Source organism: Sminthopsis crassicaudata, chromosome 1, assembly GCF_048593235.1.
Source record: "Sminthopsis crassicaudata isolate SCR6 chromosome 1, ASM4859323v1, whole genome shotgun sequence".
NCBI lineage: Eukaryota > Metazoa > Chordata > Mammalia > Dasyuromorphia > Dasyuridae > Sminthopsis > Sminthopsis crassicaudata.
In genome coordinates, this window is record NC_133617.1 from 750,879,899 (window position 1) to 750,903,017 (window position 23,119).

General features: G+C 46.0%; 1 protein-coding gene across 3 annotated transcripts in view; it reads left to right on the forward strand.

The window, feature by feature from the left end:
* Positions 1-23,119, forward strand: part of SUGCT (succinyl-CoA:glutarate-CoA transferase) — a 579,062-nt gene that overhangs the window by 240,598 nt on the left and 315,345 nt on the right. For all 3 annotated transcript variants that reach the window (XM_074284502.1, XM_074284501.1, XM_074284503.1), the window contains exon 12: positions 2,685-2,787. In XM_074284502.1, the coding sequence (XP_074140603.1) occupies positions 2,685-2,787 (103 nt within the window). The remainder of the gene's footprint in view (positions 1-2,684; positions 2,788-23,119) is intronic.

Genomic DNA, 23,119 nt, shown 5'->3' on the forward strand with positions numbered 1-23,119 from the left:
AAAGATCATCAACATAACACAACGGAGTCTTCTCTGCAGGTCCCTGGGATGTCATCTGTTTGGGTTTAAGCAGATAGATATTTCTTAATATTTGTTCTTTTTATTTGTTTGACTTTCATGTTCTACAGTTATGTCCTGCATGTTCTAGTCTGAAAATTGGTCTCTTTGGTAGGGAAACAGGAGCAAAATAGGAATCGAGTGCTTTGTGCTTCTCTCCACCTTTGCTCTCTCATCTGTTATCATCTCTTGATTCTTGACATTGGGGCTTCTTCAGTTTTCTCTTGCATGAGATGAGCCTTTTTCTTATTATGGAGATCTTTGACAAATCTTGCCTCCAATCTTTTCTCCTTTAGGAACCTTTGCTTTCATCTTCCACATATTTCCTTCTAAATTTCAGGTTAGTGGTTTTGTTAGGACACGATAGTGAAAATAAAATCAAATATTCTAAATCTGAGCAGGAAATCCATGGTCTAAGGAGACAGATTACTGTGTTGATTTCTAATTACAATGAACACACTGAGTCCTCCTGGTCATTATGCACCTAAACCTAGCACAGCTTAGGAAGTCAGAGTGTGACATTTAACAATTGCCCAGGCTGCTCTCAGACCAAGAGTCTTGGGCCTGCTAATTCTGACATGTTTTAGAGGTTCTGGAAGGAAAAAAGTCATGCTTTTAAGCATAGAGCTGCAAGATAAAATTATGGCTTATCCACATGATGTCCGTTTGCAATTGAAGAGCAAGAAGAAAAATCTTAAAAGGAGTAAAAAAAAAAAAGCTTAATTAAGGATTATTAGAAAACCACCTTAATTAAGGATTATTAGAAAACACTTATTTACTATTCTGATTTATTTTATTCATATTTTAGTATTATTACTGATTGTTTTGGGTTTCATCAATCACAAACAAAGAGATGAATTAAAAATTGATTGGAAAATATTTCTTCGTTAAGCCTTAATTCCCAACATTTTCCAAATGAGCCTGAAAGCAAAATGATCTCATTTCATCTTTGAGATGCCCTTCTTCCTTTCAACCTTTTGCTTGGCAACATTCCTCCACCTTTGCTGCTCGATATTCTCACATTTTTGGGACTTCTCTCCCATTAAGGGGAAGGTTATGAACAAAAGCCTGATGACTCATTAACACCTTCATGCTGTTTTCTTCTATAATTAAATTTTGCCATATTAGTTAAAGAGGAAACAATGGGGAGAGTGGGTAAAGTATGGGCTATGAAATCAGGACAATCTGTGGCTAAGATGACAGGAACAAATAATGATGAATGTTGGAGGGCATGTGGGAAGGCTGGGACACTGATGCATTGTTGGTGGAGTTGTGAAAGAATCCAGCCATTCTGGAGAGCAATTTGGAACTATGCCCAAAAAGTTGTCAAACTGTGCATACCCTTTGACCCAGCATTGCTGCTATTGGGCTTATATCCCAAAGAAATACTGAGGAGGGGAAAGGGACCCGTATGTGTCAAAATGTTTTTGGCAGCTCTTTTCGTAGTGGCTAGAAACTGGAAGATGAATGGATGCCCATCAATTGGAGAATGGTTGGGTAAATTATGGTCTATGAAGGTTATGGAATATTATTGCTCTGTAAGAAATGACCAGCAGGAGGAATACAGAGAGGCTTGGAGAGACTTACATCAAATGATGCTGAGTGAAATGAGCAGAACCAGAAGATCATTATACACTTCAACAATGATACTGTATGAGGATATATTCTGATGGAAGTGGAAATCTTCAACATAAAGAAGATCCAACTCACTTCCAGTTAATCAATGATGGACAGAAATAACTATACCCAGAGAAGGAACACTGGGAAGTGAATGTAAATTGTTAGCACTACTGTCTATCTACCCAGGTTACTTACACCTTCGGAATCCAATTCTTAATGTGCAACAAGAAAATGGTATTTACACACATATATTGTATCTAGGTTATATTGTAACACATGTAAAATGTATGGGATTACCTGCCATCGGGGGGAGGGAATAGAGGGAGGGGGGGATAATTTGGAAATAAATAAAAAAAAATGCAAGAGAAAAAAAAAAAAAGAAATCAGGACAATCTGGATTTGATTCCTCATTTCATCCCCTGGCGAAATAAGCTTTTGGTTTCCTCATCTCTAAAATGGAAATAATAATAATAGTCCCTACCCGATAGGGCTGTTATGTGAATTTAATAATATAATATGTCTAAAGTACCTTCAAACTTTACCCTTATGTAAGAGTGAGCTGTTTTGATGATTGTTACTCCCCTGAACATGTGTGATCTCCCTAGCAGAATGTAAACTCCTGGTGGGTAGGGATTATTTACTTTGTCTTTATGTCTATGTCCAACACCCATCCCAGGGCCTTGATTTCAGTAGGAGCATAATATAAAAATATTTGTGGAATTAGCTTACTATGTCACTATGTTTGAAAGGAAGAAGTACCTCATCATGACATTTCAGATGGCGTGGTATCTGTCTAGGATGGGGAAATCCTTTAAAAATATAACAAAACGACAAGGCCAGGCTAAATAAGCAGATGGAGGGAGCTCCCTGTTTCTCTTAGGGCCCTGTTCTCAGGCGAGGAGACCTGGCCCTTGAGCTGGTAGGGGAGGAAAGCCTGGGGTCAGAGCTTACACTTGTTAGAATCGGGAACCGAGAAGCATATTCCTTAATTTCGTGTTTGTTCCTAGGTTTGCAGAGGAAATGACCAGCACCTGGCTCCGTCTCTTCGAAGGCAGCGGGATACCATATGGACCCATCAACAGCATGCGAGAAGTGTTTGCCGAGCCTCAGGTTTGTCGCCCTTGAGCCTTTGGCTACATTCTGAAAGGTGCTGTGGAGAGATCAAGAATTTATCCTTGTTTTTCCCTTTTTCCAATGTAAATGGGATCCTATACTTGTACAAATATGTCACGGCCTCCGAATTTATGGTTGTCGATAACATGGTCACTCATTGCAGGGTAGTCCATGCCCTGGAATCAGTGAGAACACATGGTGAGTGTTCCGTGTCATGGCAGAGCCCTGGCGCATTAGCTTTGTATCCTTGGTAGCCGTGGACAGTAGGTGAGAGTTCAGAGACTTGCCTTTTCTGCCCCTTACCTCCAAACTTGTTTCATTTGTTTAGAGTGTCACGTCTTATTGCTCAAAGTCTATGAACGCTAGCGGAGCAATGTGTTGCTAGTGATTACATATAAATATTGTAAAATGTGGACTATAAATTACAATTCATTTTATGGGAAAAGGTCAATGAGGGATATTAATTAATGTCTCTTATTCAAAAGGAATGCTGGGATTGCATAGGAATGGGTTGTCTATTGATGATTGGCTCCAGGGAAGAAAGAGACAAGATCTTCAAACGCAAATTCACATAATTTGAGTGTATCACTCAAGGCACAGTTTCCAGTTTGTAATAACTTTCATTAGTTTTTTTTAACCTTGTAAACTGTTGATTTCTCTGTGAGTTTGTTGGCGACGTCTCACAAAGGAAGATAAAGTTCTTGTATACGGTTCTTCTAAATCTTCTGGGGAAACGTCTAGCATGGATTGTTCTATCATGGGTGTGGATGTCTGTGGATTTATGTAAATGAACTCATGATAATGAGGATTTGTTGGTCTGCGCTGACCAGAGTCTTCTCTGATTGGCTGAAAATGAGCTATTCATTCTCAAACCCACTTCCTAACTTTCCCAGGATCCCATTTTCAACAGTTCTATGGAAATTAGTTTGTATATGTATATGTATACATACATGGTGTATATATATATATATATATATATATATATATATATATATATATATATGTGTGTGTGTGTGTGTGTGTGTGTGTGTGTGTGTATATATTACATGTTTCATATATTATATTTATATTATTGATTGATATTTCCCGTGTTGCTCACACGTATCAGAGATAAGAAGGAAAGTATATGTTCTGTTACTTCTCCTGAGAAGTGGGTTCTTATTCCTCTCAGGTGACTTGCTGCTGAAGAGAAATAGTGAAGTTTTGTTTTTGTTTTTGTCTTGGTCTGGTCTGGTGACTTTCTGATGCAAAGGAGCAGCTTCTTTCAGAGTGATAACAGTTGCCAGGGCCACTGAGAAGTTAATGAGAACAATCAATCTGCCAACCAATCAATAAATATTTGTTATGGATGCGCCAGAACAGCCACTCTGCTCAGATTCACAGGAGTGGGACTAGGAAAGGCTTCCCGAGAGATGACGTGCAAACTGAGTCTTGGGGAAGCCAGGGAGTCTAAGAGCCTCCTAGGCTGTTCTAAAATCAGAAGGTCAAAAGTGTGTCCTGTGTCAGGAGCAGCAGGGAAGCTGGGGTTAGACCTTCATGATCGGGTATGTGGAGGGGAACATGGCAGCCTGGAAATCCAATGACCTGAGGAAAAACCATTGAACGGGGGTGTCCTTATCACCCCCACCCTCCCCTTCTGTTGTAGGTTGGAGATACGTTGGAGACCATCAGGTCTTAACCCAAAGCTCTCATTTTCTAGATCGGAAAGCTAAGTAGCAGAAATAGTAAATGTCCGAGGTAGGCTTCAAATCCCTGTCTTTCTGATTCCAGATTCAGTCTTCCAGCTGCTCGGTCTGCCTCATGGCTTTTTTAAAGGGGAGGGGGGCAAAGAAAGCAGTACTTGGAATTGGTCAGAACCATATGGAATCATCCTGTAAAGTTTTGATCCTTCCATTGAAAAAAAATTTGGAAAAAAAGCTAAAGGAGGTTAAGAGGAGAAAAACAGAAACGTCTTTATTAATGTGTGGAAAATAGATGTTATGAGTTGAGGATATTTATCTCGTTTCCTTAAGAAGAGTAGGGCACTAAATCACTGTTCTTTGCTTTTTTTCTTTCATTCTGTTTTTGGTGGGATATGAATTAGGATTTCTGCATGAATGAGGAAGCCCAGAGGACCCTGCCCTGTAGAAATGTCTTAATTAAAAAAAAAGAAATGCCTTAATTTATCAATTTTGCATGGTTTCCAGTAGGCCAAAGCACTGGGGAGGCCCCAAAATATGAGCCATCCCATTAGGAACAACTGTGTGAGGAAGGATGACCTAGCACTCCAGGGATGATGTCACGGTCCTTGGTGGCCACCCTGAGGTCATGGGAGAGAATTCTCATTGGCCACCCGCATCCTTTACTCATCTCCTCGTGTGAACCCAGGCTTAAACCTTTCTACAATCCAGCTTGGGCCAGTGGGGCTTGCATCCAGCTCAGTGTCTCTGACGGCAGCACATCTGGTTCCTCCGTGCCAGGAGCATCTCCACCCTCATCCTTTTTAATTACTGAAAATCCCCTTTTCCACTGTTTTTAAAAAAATAATTTTAGTTTAGCTCAATAAACACGTAAGACCCTCTCTTTATTCTTTTTTTGGTCCTTCTTCCAAGAGATTAAAATATTTTAGAGTTCATTATGCAGACAGTGGCCATCTTGGGATAGGTGAAGGGCTCAACTGTAACCTAGTGAGCAAGATTAAAGAGTCCTGATGGGAAGCTAACAGGCGACTCCTACTTTCTCTCCTTGGTGCTATGCCCCAACCTCCTCAGCCTCCTTGTTAGCTCCCCCATGCTCTGCAATGTCCTTGCCCAACCCATTCAGGGGCCTTCACCCCAGGGAGTCAAGATTCAGGGGTCTCTGTCTCCTCCTTCTCCACTGAAGTGGACCTAAGAGCCATTTTCTTGTTGCTGGGTCCTGTTCTTCTTTTAAGAGGCTCAGCACCTGGTATAGAGACGCGCTCAGAGCCATTCCACTGTCCCCATTGCCAGCTTTACTGAGTATGACCTTTCAGACCTAGGAATACCCACCATAAAGGCTTCCAGGCTTATGAGTTTAGAGGTATCAGGAATCTAGTAAATCATCTGATCCAGTCTTCTCGTTTTAGACATGAAGAAATGAGGCACAGAAAGGTCACAATTAGCCTCCTCCTCCTTTCCCCATTTCAGCAGCTAGAATAGCGTAGTTATCAAAATGGCAGCCCTGGGAATCTGGTCTCTGCTTCCAAGGCAAGACACCCTCTTCAAATGCATCAGTCTCCTCATCTGTGAAATGGAAGACTGGCTGTTCCTTTCCACCTGGAAGGACTGATCATTCTGGGAATGAAAGCGACCCCCAGACTCATTTCCCTCACCCCAAGTGGCCACGCTCTAATCGAGCTGCCAGAGAGCATGACGTGTCGGTCCCAGGCCTGGCACCAGACGCTCATTTTTCCATAGATAGATGGATGGAAAATTGTCTGTGTTTTTCCCGCTGATGATGTGCTTACAGTCACTTGTGTGGCGACAATGAATTGTGCAGGCATCCCCGCTGGTAAGTCCATCAAGAATGCGGGGCGAGGGGTGGGAGGTGACGGCGAGGGAGGATATTGGACGTTCCCAGCAGTTGAGGGAGAGCCGGCCATGGAAGCTTTTAAAGGGACCCTTGCATTTTCCCTTCCTCAAGGAGGGTCTGCAGAGTTTGGGAGTCGAAGCCCCTCGTGAACTCACTAGATGTGAACGCTAGCGGTCATTTCTTCACTTTCCGGTGGCTATTTCCCCCCCCCCCCCCAGCTCTCTCTTAAAATATGTTCTTTTCATCAAGCCAACATCATCCAGCACATTAAAGGAATTCTTAAAAAGTTTTGAAAACGTCCTCACTCGATGACCTCACTGCGATTCTCTTTAACGCACCCTTGGGAACCGGAGAGCCAAATGCCTTGTGGTCTGAGGTTTTCCGCACCAAACAATCTTAAAAGAGAAAGCCATTTTTAAAAGGAACGATTCATGTTCCCGCATCAGCCAGGTATGGCCCTGGCTGTCAGGAAGGCCATGGGAGCATCAATCACTTTCCTTTCACCGAGCAAGATGCTGGCTCTCGGACTTTCCCGGATCAGCCCCCAAATGCATTCCTAGAACTTGCAGCACTTGCCTTTGTCACAGTCCGGGAGGGAGACACACACGCAAAGTCGGCCCGGACCCCTGGCACAAAGCCACTCATTCCTAAGGGGGAGTCGGGGCTAGGACTGGCGCTCAGGGCCGTGATCTTGGGCAGAGCCAATCAAGGGGGGAGCTTGGCTCAAAGCGTCCTTCCAGGGCACCACACAAGTGGAGGCCGTCAGGTGTGAGACCTCGGCCTGAGCATCACTTCTGAGAAACGTGGGGAGGGAAATAGCCGAGCTGCAATCCTGCAGCTGGCCCTGGTGGGAGCCTGCGCCAAACACCTGCGAGCCCTCGAAGACCAAAACAAAGCTCCACCCGATGGCAGCCAGCCATCCCTTAACGGCCCTTCCCGGCCTCTGCCTCATCATAAAAATTAATTTAACAGCGCTACAGAAACTGTCCTTTCCTGTCCCGGGAGGCCGCTCGAGTTCCTCTTGCAGAGCCTCCTCAGCCGGAGAAACAAACAGGCTGCCGGGGTCGGGATTCAAAGACTGGATCGCTGGAAACTCTTGTTTTCAACGCTGTTATTCACGGAGGCCGCTGGAGCTGGAGGCGAGCACGGGGTCTCCGAGTGCTTTTGCCTTAGCATATCCTGGTCAAATGTTTGTTCCGTCTGGAAAAATTCTGCCCCCCCACCCAGATAAGGACCCTCAAAACCCACAGGGATGGTGTTTTAGTCTTTCCCCAGAAAACAAAGCACGTCTCTGCCTACTCCTGAGTGACTTGGTCTTTCTTGGGTGTTAGGGTTTGTTTAAATGGCATTTCCTAGGTCACTGAAAGGGATTCAAGAGAAGCAAAATTAAAAGTTCATCTGGTGATCAATTCTGATGGACATGGCCATTTTTTTTTAAATTTAAATTTAAATTTTTTATTTATAATTTTTTTCACAGTATACATGAGTAGTTTTTTTTTTTTTTAATGATGTTATCCCCTAAAAAAAAAAAAAAGTTCATCTGGGCTCCCACTGGGAATTTTGTTTTTGACATTTAATGCATCCCTGGGGTCACTGGGTTTGAGTCTAAGGGAGCCCCAGCAGACATACTAGAGATGAGCTGTCTTGGTGTGGCCGAGGATATGTGTTGGTTTGTGGAGTGCACACATTCAGATGCATACTTTGTGAGGATTGCTATGGGCTGCATGCAGTTCCAAGTCTCCATGTTGCTATCCTGCTCAAGGTTCTTCCATAACTCCCTATTGTCTCTAGGACACAGGTTCTTGCTGGGCCTAAGAACTTAAAATATTTCTTTTCATAACATTTCAACAATTTTTTTTAGTAATCCTACACAGTTTATGTGTTTAAAATATTCTGAGGAGTCTGCTGACTCCACCAGATTGCCATGGGGGCATAATATAGACTTAGATCCCCTAGGGATTCTAGGATAACATACAGACTCTGCTTTGACATTTAAAGCCTTTAGCAAGGAGAAGCCTTGTGGTGCAATGAGAAGATCCCCAGATCTGGAGTCAGAGGGCTAAAAGCCCACTTCTGGCACTGCCTGTTATTTCAGCTGTCAACTGGGTTATATGGGAGGAGCTGCAATCCCTAATATCCTTGGCAGTAGGGTGACCTACTGCTGAGAGATGACAGGGCATTCTCCTTCAGGCACCCCCTTTCTCATCACTGCCTCTTTGCAGCATCTCCTGCCTCCGTGCCCTTACCCATATCCTCATTTCTGCCTTTTGGCAATCCTGGTTCTCACCTTAAGGGCTACCTCCCACCAAAGAACTTAGCTGATCCTTTTAATATTTAAAATAAAGATTGAGAAGCCAGGCCCAATATGTGATTAAAAGTAGGCAATCGTGTGAATTGTTACAGTAGGGTAGAGGTCAATGTAAAGTTCTACATTTGGGTTCAAAAAATCAATTTCAGATATTGATAATGGGTATGTGTGTGACTAAACAGTAAATTGTCTAGAAAAAGTCTAAAACATTTCATAGATTCAAAACTAAAGTCAGGGCATCAGACCTGGAACATGGGAGCCCAAACAGCAGATGCCATCCTGGGTGGCAGTCACCAAATCCTAGGGATGGGCAACCAGGCAGGTGACAGATAGCTCTACCTTTGGTAAGTTCTTGTTAGCTCAGAAGAGGAGATTTGGGGGGCACAGATAGCCTGATCAGGCTGCGGAAGGGCCTTGTCACTGAACTGTGTGTACCAAGATCATTGAAGAGCATGGGGATGTTTAGCCTGCAGGAGGAAGACTGGGCAAGGATGACAAGGATGCTGAGACAAGTAGAAGTTCACCTGTTTGACTTCCAGAAATCAGAGCTTGAAGTAGTATGGAGGTCCTCAGGATCAAGCTTGCATGGCATACTATAAGTGCTTAATAAATGCTTATTCAATGTCTGATTGACAAACTACCCAAGAAGTAAAGATGCCCAGAAGTGGGCCAGAAGCTCCAATGACTTATTGTAGTTCGGTTTCCTGAATTTCTTGGGAGTTGGACCTCTGGATCCCTGACATCCTTTTTTGATCTTGAGGTTCTGGGTGTGTAGAATGGAAAACATGAGAATTCAGTGTCAGACTTGGTTACTCATAGCTTTGGTTATTTATGTGGCCTTGGACAAAGTACTTCAAGTTTCTGGGTCTCAGTTTCCTCATTTGTAAGCTGAGTGAGCAGAAAGGAATGATCTATCCTTCTTGGTTTAAGGCTTATGTTGACCTTCATTCTGAAACATTGCAGTTCTAGTTTGGAGGAGGGCATTCACATTTTTTTTAATCTTAAAGTTTTACTAACAGAATTTATACTAAAGAGAAAAAAAATACCTCTTGCCTCCCACATGTGTTTTGTCTTTTTTTTTTTGAAAGCATCTTTAAATAACAGACAAGGGGTTTCAAGTTAATGAATAGAGACCCTTTAAGATTCCCCCAAACAGCTGCAGATATTCTAAAAGTTGTAAAATTTTGTCCTGAACCCTTACAAGAGGCTTTTCTTTTAAATACCATTTGTAAATTTAACGTGTAAAGTTATCCCTCATTTTCTCTTCATGATGAAGAGGAGACACATGGGCATTTTCATCTTTTTTTGTTTAGCGATTCTGGAATTTTTGGTGGCTGAGAACATCTGAAGATTCCACTTCTAAAGATATTTATTTAAAAAAAATCCAAGCTCTTATTCGTCAACAGTGGCTGCACATATGCAGTTTTATGTTTTCAAAACGACATTTTGCACTGGTGAAGGAGTGTCATGTTGGACCTTAACCAAACCTGGAATATATTCAGACCAAAAAACTCTTTTGTTTCCTCACAGAAACTCTTTTTCTTCCAAGAGGTGGGCAAATGGAAATCAGGCAGGGAAGTTCTCTGTACTTGGGGATGCCTCGTTTTTGAGTACCGTCAACGTCTTCCCAACACCAATGCAAGAGGGGAGAGTTAGTTTATTTATGAAAGGCCGTATCACTTTCTTTGAAGATTTGAAGTTGAAGATTACTCAAAAGATGACCTTGTAGACACCCATGGTGTGTAGAAGGAGGCTGCCAAACATTACCAAGTTAGACTAGTGAAAGAGAAGCAAGTATTAGGGAAATCCTCAGAGAAACACAGGCCCAGAAAAGAACAAAATAAAGAATAAAAAAAGAATAAAATTAGTCACAAAATAAAAGTGACAAGTAACCGACCAGTTGTGGAACAGCCTATGCACTGTCAAGAAAATGAAAATTGTCTGACACATTGGGAGGCCACGGGCAAGTATGGCAACAATGGGGGGAGGGTATGATTTGGGTTGTTTGGAGGGAGCCTCCAGTTACCGAGATCACAACTTCATCAAGGTGTTAAAGAACAATACTGTGGCCATTTTCTTGTTATTTGAGAGCTGACCAGTTCCATTCATTTATCTCCTGTTTTTTTCACCTCTGGGGGACTTATATTTTTCATTGGCATCTGGCAGGAATAGAATGGTAAGAGAGAGGAAAGGGCATTTCATTTTTTGTGGTGCCGGCTGACACTCCCCTCTGCTGAAATGGGTAGATGTGTGCAAGGCAAAAGGCCCTTCCAGCCGTCCGGGGTGTTGAAATACTCGGCAACTTCAGTGTTTTCTGTGGTGCAGAAAGTACCCTGATCACAGAGCCCGACTCCTGTCTTCTGCTTACAAACTGCTTACTATGCGCCAGGTACCACGTTAGCTCTGGAGATACAAAGAAAAACCATGTTTTCTTGTTCTTTGTCTCTGACTCTTCATGATCCCATTAGGGTTTTCTTAGCAAAGATACTGGAGTGATTTTTTCCTTTCCTTCTCCGGCTCATTTTTACCAACGAGGAAATCGAGACACAGAATTAAATGGCTTGCTCAGGTTCACACTGCTGCTGAGGCGAAGCTTCCTGCCTCCACACACGGCATTCTGGGCTTGAAAGCTCCCTTTCTGCTTCCTTATTCTGTTACTGTCAGTGGACACTGATTAAGCTGGTAAGCTTTCCGGGTCTGGAGGCTGTGGAAGTGGTAGATGTCCGGGAAAAAAATGGTTCCCGGGCTGGCCTCAAGGTTAGAGGAAGATCGGCCCAGGAAATGCTGCAGGGCCAGGAGACTCTTGGTTATTAGGAGCCTGTTTAGCAGCCGCTGAGCCTTGTTCCTTGGGTGAGACTAATGCTGGTTCACCATCGATGTCTGAGAGGTGTCCTCCATATTGGAGAGTAATTGGACCAGATGATGGGAGGGCCTTGGCTACGTCCCCTTGCTTCTTGATCATAAAGGGAGGTTAATGATGTCTAGGATCCCCAGATTAAAGCTTGGGAGGATTAATGAGGCCATGAAAAGTTCTAAAGAGCCGTTTTAATGCCGGCCGTCATTGGTCCCAAACGTGGAATCACAGTTTAGAGATGGGACTTTAGGGATCCGCACAATTCCCGCTATCCCCACTGACTGGACAGGGAAGCAGAGGCTACGGAGATCAAGGAAGTGGGACATGGTGGCTGAGAAAGCCCAGGCCGTCTTGGCTGCCCTGAGAGCGAGGCCGAGGGTCCAGGGATGAGGAGGGGAGAGCCCCCGTGCACAGCCCTGCCGAGACCCACTTCCTCCTTTATAAATAGAGGGATAGAATGGAGGGTCTCTGAAGCCCCTCCTCACTCCGGACCCAGGAGTCTGTCTGACTTGAGAAAGTAAGTTAAGGGAAAAGGAAAACCGATATATCCCAGTTGCCAGTACACGGAAGCACGAGATCTGCCTTCGAGTCTCTGCTTCTTGGCTGCGTGGCCGTAATTCTTGGCATAGCACCCCATGTGGTCTTGTAGTAATAAATGGGTGGTGGTCTTTCCTACAGGGATTTTGTCGGGGAGAACACTCTCTGGTTTGTCCACCTACTGGCTCAGCCGGTTACATCTCCACTCCTTCCTTCCCGGAGGGGAGGAGAACTAATGGCTCTTTTTTGGCGCGATGCCTTGGGGCCCCTGATATAGGACTCCTGGGCCGCTGGTTCATTACGGAGGCACCGTATGTGTGTCCGATTTAACGGCCGCTATTTTAGTGACTGAAAAAACTGAACGAGTCATTTATCAGTCACCTGATGTGTGCGGGGCCTGGGCCCCAGGGCGGGAGACCGAAAGAAAAAGGATGAAGCGGTTGTTCCATTTAGGAACTTCCCTCCGACTAAGCCTGAATTTGAGTTTCTCGGCCTTTTCCCCTCCAGCTCTGACTCTTTCTGAGAAAGAAGCCGGAGATGATGAGTGACACTGACAGATCCTTGCATTGGGCCCAGATTCCCTCTTTTGAGGTTCACTACAAGCCCGGAGGCAGGCGTTGTCACTATCACCCCATTCTGCAGATCATGAACCGGAAGCAGAACAAAGCTCCGGGCCAGTCACTAGCCAAAAGCCATTCTGGTTGGTTCTCGAAGTGGGGTGGAGGGCCCCGAGGCTGCCCGGGGACTAGGCCTGGGATGGTCAAGGATGCCTCGAGGGGATTGGGCCCTCGGCATAGAGGCCCGTATGGGGCAGCTAGAAGGCCTAGAAGATAGAGGGAAGGTCCGAGTTCAAATTCAACCCCAGACACCTCCTCGCCAGTGTCTTAGTTATTTCACCGAACTATTGGCCGTCTACAACAGGAGCTGGAGGAGGACATGGCGACCCACCGCGTCTCTGGCGGGAAGAGCCTGAACGGTCCCATTGGACGGACTGCGAGGCCTCCCCGACATCTGGGGAACCTCGCGAGTTCATAGCGCCCCCCCCCTTTTCTCCGGAAGTGGATTAATTCTCATCCTCTCGGGCTTTTGGTCCGGGACTGTCTGGGTCTCTCTCTGCGCCCGCCCCACGGCTGCTGGTTTGATATCGGAATGAAGGAAAATGCCCGAAGCTTGCCGCTCTAGGCGGAGGCCCCGGGGCTGCTTTGGCCCCAATGCCCCTCCGGGCCGGCAGCGGGTGCCAGGCCCGGCCAGGCGGCGGCTCCGAGCCTCCCCGGTCAGCGCCGGTTCTGGTGCTGTGAGGGCCGCCCGCTCTGGGGACGCGGGATCCGGAGGCTGCGATCCGGCTCGCTCCTCCTCGGACCGGCGCTCCCTCCCCGCGCCCTTCCCCCTCCGTTAGCTCAGCCGCGGGTGCAAGCGAGGCAAGGGGCCCAGGGCTTCCCGGCCATGGAGGCCGGAGCTTCGGGGCCACTTCCCGCTCCCGTCCTTCCGCGTCTCCGAGCTCAGCCCCGGAGCTGCCAAAAGCGAGCGCGAGCGCGAGATTAACGCGAGTTGGATATTCTTGTCAAATCAAAGGCGGCAACTGCGCCCCCCCATCCTGGCCCCCCCTCTCCTCATCCCGCCCCTCCCCCCAGGTTAGCTTCTAAAAGGAGCCGCAGATTGACGGCTCCCGAGGCTCGGTGGCACCCGCCTCCCCCGAGCGAGCGCCTCCCAATCTGGCAGCCCCCTCGCGCTCCTTCCCCGACTTCCCCGGCTCTGGAGCACAGAAGGCTCCGTCCTTCCCGCCCCGTTTTCCATGACTGATGGGAACGTAAACAGCCGAGCATGTGGGGATCGTTAATTTCTGCGGGCGGGGCCTGGGAGGGAGCGCTGAGAGGGGGACACTGCTGTCACTCACGACGGAAAGGTGTGAGAGCGCGCTATTTCTGGCCGTGTCACTCAGGGGGGCGGAGGGAGGGGCTCCGAGATCCACCAGGGACACGGTGTGGTCCCAGACCAGGGCGGCCGCTTCCTCCGCTGGGTGACGGGGCTGCCGGAGGCTCGGACGCCAAGGGCCGCAGGGATCCTGGGGGGGGGGGGGAGACCAAGGGGGCCGCAAGGGGGCGCTCAGTGACTGCCCCGAGGTCTCTAGAGGCGCCGGCCGAGCCGGGGCCGGGCGCAGCGGGAAGAGCCGGTCCAAGTGCGCCCGGCTTCCTCAGCCCCGCGGGGAGGGGACTGGCCCAAGGCCCAGGGCTCTGGTGGCGCCGCTGCCGTGACGCAACGGGACCCAAGCGATGGCTGTCATCAGCACCGGAACACACAACACAGCCGCGGGCACCGCCACAACCAGCGTAAGGCGCAACAAGACCCAACGGCGAAGACCGACAGCCGCCGCCATCAGCACCGGAACACACAATAATATACAGCCCCCCCCCCCCACGCCACCACCACTGTAACACACTATACACGGCCGCCATCAGCGATACACACAATGATACACAACCTCAACAACCAACGCTGCCATCAGCACCGGAAAAACACAACACACAGTCCCGCCCCCCCCCACGCCACCCCCACTGTAACTCACTATACACGGCCGCCATCAGTGATACACACAATGATACACAACCTCAACAACCAACGCCGCCATCAGCACCGTAACACACTATACACGGCCGCCATCAGCGATACACACAATGATACACAACCTCAACAACCAACGCTGCCATCAGCACCGGAACACACAACACACAGTCCCGCCCCCCCCCCCCCCACGCCACCACCACTGTAACACACTATACACGGCCGCCATCAGCACCAGAACACACACAGTCCCGCCCCCCCACGCCGCCACCACTGTAACAGAACAGTGCACAGCCGGGCCACCACAACCACTTTTAACACACAATAATAATAAGTAACAGCAACAATCACCACCAACTACCACCAGGACAAGTAAGGATACACAACCACAACAACCAACAGCCACCGTCACCACCTCAACCACTATAACCCACAATAAGCAACAGCAACAAGGCACAATCACCAACTACCACCATCACCATAATAGCCACAAAACAGCAGTAAGCAACAGCAACAATATACAACCATCAACACAACCACAACTACACAGCCATCACCACCATTACCACCATAATACACAACAATAAGCAATAGCAACAATACACAACCACAATGACCGCAATAACACAGAACCAACACCCACCATAACACACAACAATAAGTGATAGCAACAATATACAACCACAGCAACCAACAACCACCGTCAGTCACCACAGCTACCTTCACAACCATCATAACATACAGTAAACAACAGCACCACCAGCCACCACAACTAGCCGCCCCATCATAACACACAACAACAATAAACAACTGCAACAGTGTACAAGCACAACCATCCACAACCATCACCATCATCAAAACCACCACCACGACCATTACAACCACACCACAGAATTCCTCTAGAACCCTTCCAGGTTTACAAAGTGCTCCACGACTTTGTGAGGCAGGCGCTGTCATTATCTTCTCTTTACAGACTAGGAAACTGAGGCTGAAGGCCAGGGACCTCCCAGGGCCGACAGCTGGCAAGGATCTGAGCCAGGATTTGGACTTGGATTTACTGACTCCAGGCCCAGAGACAGCCGGGTCTCACAGAGATAAAAGTGCTGGGCCTGCAGTCAGGAAGCTCAAATCTAGTTTCAGACAAAAACTAATTGTGTGACCCTGGGCTTAGCCTCTGTTTGCCTCAGTTTCCTCACTTGTAAAACGGGGATAATATAACAGCATCTAACTCCCAGGAACAACTGAGATAATACTTATGGTCGGCCCAAGTCGGTGCTATATAAATGCTCCTCCCCTCCCAACCTTTGTCCTCTGCCTGTCGGGACTGGTTAAATCTCCTTCCCCTCATGGGGAGAGTGCTGATGGAATGAGCTTGTACAGTCCCCTTGAGGAAAGCCAAGCTCTGGCATACTTTTCTTTTATCAGCATTAATTAAGTGCCCACGACATGCAGTCGCGGTGTTAGTGCTTTATAGATATTATTTTACTCCTCCTTGTGGCCTGTCCTGCCTCCTCAAAGCCGCCTCCCCTGTCACTGCTGGTATATAGTTGGCACTTAATAAGTATCCACGAATTCACTGATGACTTAGAGAGATGACTGAATAAGGCTCTTCTCATTTCCTCTGTTCCTCCCCCTACTTTTCATCGTTCGGGGATCCCCCAGAAATGACTTGACCTACTGAGAGTGTCGACCTAAGATCAGGAGTCTGGGCATTCTGGGAAGCACTTGGAAATCAGCCCCAGCTCCTCCTCTTTGTTTTCTGATGTGAGAGGGAACTTCAGTTCCATTAGCTTAATTTTAGAGCCAACGTTTATTAGGGTCTGTGTTAAAAAAACTGATATTTATATAGTTAGTGATGGAACAAAAATTAGAACCCAAGTGAATGGAACGCTGTAATAAACATTTGTCAACTGATCATTTCTCTCTTCCCCCCCCCTCCCCTGCCTTTATGCTCTGCTGCCTCTCTGATTTAGAGATGGAACCTTCTCATTTTACACATGAGGGAAACTGACACCCCCCCACCTAAATGATTTGCCTAAGGCCTTGTGCCTATTAAATATTAAAGGGAGAATTTGAACCCACGGCTGTCTGGCTCAGTGCTCAATGCCTCATCTATAGCCCACACCCCCAATTAACTTTATGAACCCCTGGAATGCATCTTAGGGATGAAGCTGTAGGAAGCACAAGAAGCCATCTGGTCATGGGAATCTGCTGCAGACCGCTTGTGCAGAAGGAGGACGGGGGTGAGGTGCTCAGAGAGAACACAGGTCTGCTTGTGAAGGCGGGGTACGGTCGGACTGGAGAACATCTGGGGAGCCCTCCTGCCAAGAGCCGAGTGCTTCATAAAGTCTTGGCTTCCCTTGAAGTTAATTTCATCCTCCGAAGGTGAGGGGAGTTGGGGACTCTGAGCTACTTCGGGGAAGGCTCCTCTGGACTTTATTTTGACCAACAAGGAGAAGCAAGTTGTTGATGGGAATCTTGGGAGCCGGGAACCTGGTGAATTCTTGGAAGAAGAGGAAATCAGGACCCAGTCTTACTTTATGCCCAGATTTTGGAAAAATAAAGGGTTGAGAGGAAAGATGAATGGGATCTGTTGGCCTTCAATTCTCCCGGGAGAGTTAGTCCAGGAGAGATGGGTCGCCCTCCAAAATGAACTTCTGAGAGCAAAGAAAGAAGGAAATCTAATGAAGAGAATGTTTTGAAAGACCCCTGGGCACTCATGGAGAATTCGCTGACTGACGGAAGAGTGGAGGAAGACAATAACAAAGCCTGAATAGAAGAGCAGGGTTGGCCCCCAAGAAGAAGGGCAGGAGTCCTAGACCTTGAGTGGGTTGAGGAGAGTGAAGTTTACAAGGGAAATTTTTTTTTCAAAAGGTTTTTATGTTTCACTGGGGAAAAGAGAAGGCATAGAACTTTTACTTTTGTGGATGGACAGCAATGGTAGAGGGAAAGTGATTCCTCAGCATGGACACTGCGCCTTTTTTTTTTCTGACAAGAATAATGGTCTTTGGACTGTAAATGGTAAAATAAAAATGATTAATGAGGTGTGGAAGTCCAGGATCCACAGGGCGATCACGAGACAGCATCAACCATAAATGTCTTTGATGAGTAGAAGATTGTGGCCTCAGAAAACGTCCTTGTGGAGGTTTTGTGAAAGAACTGGCACAGGTGGCCCCAACTCCTCCCCCTGCCCCTTGGCTTCCTTCCTTTGAGGATGAGCTGGCTCCTGGTCCTCCTACCCTCCCGCTCCCCACTTGGGATCTCTTTGCTCTTCCAGCCATCTTGTATTGATCAAGTCATCTCCATGTTGGTGCCCCTTGTAGAAGAGAAACTTCATTCTGTCTTTGAAGCTCCAGTTCTCGGGTCAGTGCTTTGTCCTCAGTACTTAATGAATCAAAACCAAAATCAAAACACATTTGCTGAGTGTTAACAATGTGTCAGGCAATAGTGCTGGGGGATACAGATGAAAAAGAGATGTTCCCCGTCCCATTACAGTGGGAGGAGGTGTAGACAATCCAGATAGAGAAGCCTGGGCCAGGGAGGGTGTTTAGATCCAGAGAGTTACAGGGGTGGGTGGGTGAAGTTCCTGGGCAGTAAGTGGACAATTCCTGAATAATCAGATGGATTATGGTTCCAAAATTAAAGAGTGAGCAGTGCAGAGAGTGAGGGAGGGCAGGGCAAAGATCCAGGTGTTTTAATGGCAAGCCTGGCTCCCCATGAGCCATTAATAGGATCTGGCAGCCAAACGAGGCTAATTTGATTGTAGGGAATGCTAATTCAGGAATAGCATAGGATGTCAGAGGTTACAGTTCTCTTGTCCTCCGGACCATGTCTGAGGGGCTCTGCTCCAGGTGCCATGTTTTAGAAAAGACCCTGATAGGTTGGAATGTACCCAGAGACGGTGACCAGCATGGCGGCAGGACCTTGGGATCATATCCTGTGAGGATCTGCTGAGTCAGGGTTTAGCCTAAAGTGGGGAAGGTTTAGGGGCAAAGAATAAGAGAGAAAGTTTCTGGTCTTTAAAGGGGCTCCAGGATGAAAAGGGATTAGATTTGTTCTTTTTTATTTTAAATTTAAATTTTATTTTTTTATTATTAGTTTTTTTTATTTTGAGATTATTATAGCTTTTTTGTTTACAAGATATCTGCATAGGTAATTTTTCAACACTGACAATTGCAAAACCCTTTGTTCCAACTTTTCCCCTTCTTCCCCCCCAACCCTTCCCCCTGATGTCAGTTTGACCAATACATGTTAAATATGTTAAAGTATAAATTAAATACAATATATGTATACATGTCCAAACAGTTATTTTGCCGTACAAAAAGAATCGGACGTTGAAACATTGTACAATTAGCCTGTGAAGGAAATAAAAAATGCAGGCGGACAAAAACAGAGGGATGGGGAATTCTATGTAGTGGTTCATAATCTAGATTTGTTCTTGACCTCAGCAAGAAGAATTAGGAACAGAGAGTAAGTTTAGGAGGGGCAGATTGAGATTTGATGGAGTTCTGTGCAATAGATCAATTGGAAAGGTGCTGAGTTCTTTTCTAGAGCTCTTCAGGACAGGAATCGGTATTGATATGATGCTTTGAGATGGGTCATCAATCATTTCATCCTCAAAACAACTATGGGAGGTGAATGTTGTTATTAACTCCATTTTACAGATGAGGAAAGTGAGATAGAGATGAAATGATTCAGGCTCCCACAGCTAGTAAATGACTAAGGTAGGATTTGAATTCAGGGTTTCCCGATTCCAGGTTCATATCTCGGCGCACTGCAGAGCATCCCCTTGCTATGTCCAGAGAGTCAAAATAAAGGACGAGGCTGGATGATCAATCTTATTGGGTCAGTGGTGGGAGAAATGGCTTCTGAGGCTCAGTTTTGATATTCAGTGCTTCTAAAGTTGCCGTGGGATATGGGCATTTTCTTTTTTTTTTTTTAGTTCATTATTCCCAAGTCTTTGAGAGCTGTCAAATGACAATAATTTATTAAGCTCCTGCTTTGTTCCAGGTAGTAGGAGTGGGGTATAAGGAGATAATAGTAATACAGATAAATACAGATTAAAAAATACAGAGAACTTATTCTCTATTATCTGTAAGTCTGTAGTTATCAGAGGCATCAGGGCTCTTTTGCTTGCTGAATCTGATCAGATAGACCAGCAATTCTCCACTTTTTTGGTCTCAAGATCCTTTTGTGTTTTCAAAAGTTACGGAGGACCCCTTCCTTTAGTGAAAGCTTTTTGTTCATGTGATATTTACCATATTTCAAATGGAAACATCTAAATATTATTATGAAAATAGTTCTGATCTCACAGACCCTCTAAATTTCGAGACCACATTTTGAGAACAACTGTCCCAATGGAGGAATATGATCATGGATTCCACATTCTGTCAGCCAGCCTCAGTTCCCCTTGAGCCTATATCTAGGATCTGGCCCATGGAATTATGGGAGGTAAGGTGAGTCTTATTTGAGATAGAAGGCCGCTCTTCATTTTAGTTATAGATGAACACATGAAAAAGTGTGTTAAAGACAGTGTAGAGAGTGTAGCAAGAGGGCTGGTCATGGAGTAAAGACCCGGATTCTGATCACACCTCTGACCCTTATTATCCCTGTGCCCCTGAGCAGTCCCAGAAAGGTCACCACAGGCAAAGTGGAAGCAGTTTCTATTCTGATCAAATCACAGATTGTCTGTTTATTCCCAGAGTTATTTCTAAAACCGAGTGCCATGAATGAAGGCTCATCTATTAGCTTTTCTATTTCAGGTCCATGCCTTTATTTACCCATAAACTACTCAGCTGTTGGAGTGGATTCTTGCTATGTAGTAGGCAGTATTAAAAACATCGTCATTCACTGTGAGCAATGAAAAACATGAATAAACATAAAAATCTCAAACCTGAATGTTTCATTGACTAAATAATTCATTTTTTAAAAAAAATCTGTGTTTACAGAATTCTGAGTGGATAATTAATTTTAAACTTCAGTTATAAGATCTGACTTAAAAATGTAAATGTATCAGCCTAGGAACATAAGTTTTCCTTTGAGAATATTGAATTTAATATAATTCAAATGACCAAGAAATCATTCTTCCAATCAACCAGAATCTAAACAGGAAGCTACCAGATAGAAATAATTTGTGTATCCAGAAGGAGACACAGCCTTTTGTAATAGCCCATTAGAAAGGAGGAAACCTGGGGTTAATTCTAAATCATTTAATTATATTATAAGCCAGGGAATGGGAGAGTTTTTTTTTTTTTTGTTGTTTTGTTCTTTGAAAATAAGGCATATTCTTTTTTAAAATTATACATCCTGTAGTAAATTACCATGAGTTATTTGTGTTAAATGGATTTCCTTAATGGACCTCAACACAGTAGGGCAAGAGGAGTGTTGTATTGTGGGGGTTTCAACTCACTAATTAGATTATTTTTCATGCCTTTTATTACTTTTTTCCTTATCAGAGAAAATAATCAATAGGGAAATCTCAGAAATAGTAACTGATGATAAGTTTTGAAAACAAACCTTAACTCTTTATACCCATAATTCCTCCCTAGCTCACTGCTACCCTTCCCTGTTTCAGTCTCCTTTTCTATAAGCTCAGTTAAACACTGCTACTGAGGCTCACCCCTCAAAAAACAAGAGGAGCGAGTCTCTCGGAGGAAAACGGACCCGTGGCTCTCTTTGGTGTCTCTGGAGAAGACTTTGCTGACCAGCACATCCTTTTCCCGCCATGGCCAGTATGAAATAATAGTGGAAGCTTGTTTCAAAGCATCTATGGAGCCTGGCTGTAATTATCACAACCCAAGTACATTTCCTAAAATACTTTTGGTTCAAGGAACATGAGGGTGTTTGTTAGCAAAGGGTTTGGAAGCCCAATGGTCTTCAATAAGAAATCCAGAAGGGAGCATGTTTCATTGTTGTGTATCTTGGGCTTTATTGTTAATTTCTCTTGTTGGGTTCCATTGCTATTTCTCCTTGGTGTGTTCCATCTCTTTTATTAACTCTAGGTCTTCACAGCTAATCATACCATGGACAGAATCTGAGATGGATTCTATTAAGATGGGGAGGCCGAGACTCAGGGGATTCTGACTTGGTCAGGGATGAAATGAAGCAACATCAGGAAAGTGCTTTGTAGTCCTTGTAAAGCAGTGTGAAGGGGAGCTGTCAGCCCTGCAATCCCTGTGCCACTTTCTTCTCTCTGGCTCTCTGGCCCTGATCTCTCTCTCGAGACCAGTCCAGATTCTCCCGTTGGCCACTAGATCTCTTCACCTGAATGTCCAGCTCAAAGTCCAAATGTTGGAAACTCTTTCTTCTCACTGAGGTCCTCACCTTGTGGTTTTCCATTTCTTTCGGGGTTCACCATCCACTCTGGGTTTGAAGCTACAAGCTTGTTTCTGACTGTGCCTCTTCCCCCCTTTTCCATTTTAATTTAGTTATGAATTCGTTCCCCAGGTCTCTGAAGCATTTCCGCCATCTCTCCCCTCCTTTGTCTTCTGGCTCCTCCCCTCCTTGGATGGTTCGGCTCTCCTGACCCCCGCCTGGCCGATTGCGTCCTCCTTTTGGTACTCCCCTTCTTCGGTTACTTTCTGCGTGCTTGTCACTCTGTGGCCACTGGGCAGCTTACAGACCCCGAGTTCTGTCCTGACTTGGCTAACACTATTCCATGTGCCTGGAATAGGAACCGTGTTCACCTGGGGTTCTGGGTTCAGTTCTGGATATCGTGTTTTAGAAAACAGTGAAAAGTTAAAAAGTATCTATGGGAGGAAATCAGGATGGAAAAGACCCTTGTGTTCAGGTACATGAGTTATCAGCGGGAGGAACTGGGAATGTTGAACCTGGAGTTGAAAAGGGGGGATAGCTTTGTTCAAGCATCTGAAGATCTGGAAGAGGTGGCCCCAGAGGGCAGGCCCCGGGGACACAATATGGGGAGTTTTGAAGGAACATCGGACTGAAGAACGTCATCGGAAAGTGTAGATGAAGAACATGGTTCGGTCATCATTTGGAGAGACGGGTTGCTTGTTGGCTCTCCACGTGGAGAAGGCGCCAGGACTGGAACACCTGGACAAGGTCAGCCAGTACTGGGGAGATCATGGGTACCATGCGCTGCTGAATGCTCTGATCTGTATACATGGAGTGCCCCGGGAGAAGGAAGCTCCTGGAAGACAGGATGTTTCCATGGTTTCTGTATCTGGTGCCCGATGTGGAGTAGCTGCCATCCCTGTGTCTGCTGAATGGAAGCTCCAAGGCTGGAGCTGAGATCTCGTTCTCACGGCTCCCAGCCCTGCGCCGCCTTCCTCACCCCACGTCAGCAGCCTCCCCTATTTCCTCTGGAGAAGCTGCAGAGAGAGCTGGCAGGGTGCTGGGTACCGGGGCTTGGAAAGTCAGCACGGAGGCTCCTGGAGAGCAAGCACTCGACAGAAGGAAGATGCCTGGAGGAAAGTGCCCCAGCCTGCGAGGGCCTGAGCCCACGGCCCTGTTGCACATGAAACATGACAAAGAGCTCTGCCAGTGCGAGGCCAGCAGGCACGGAGCCAGGCTCTGAAGGA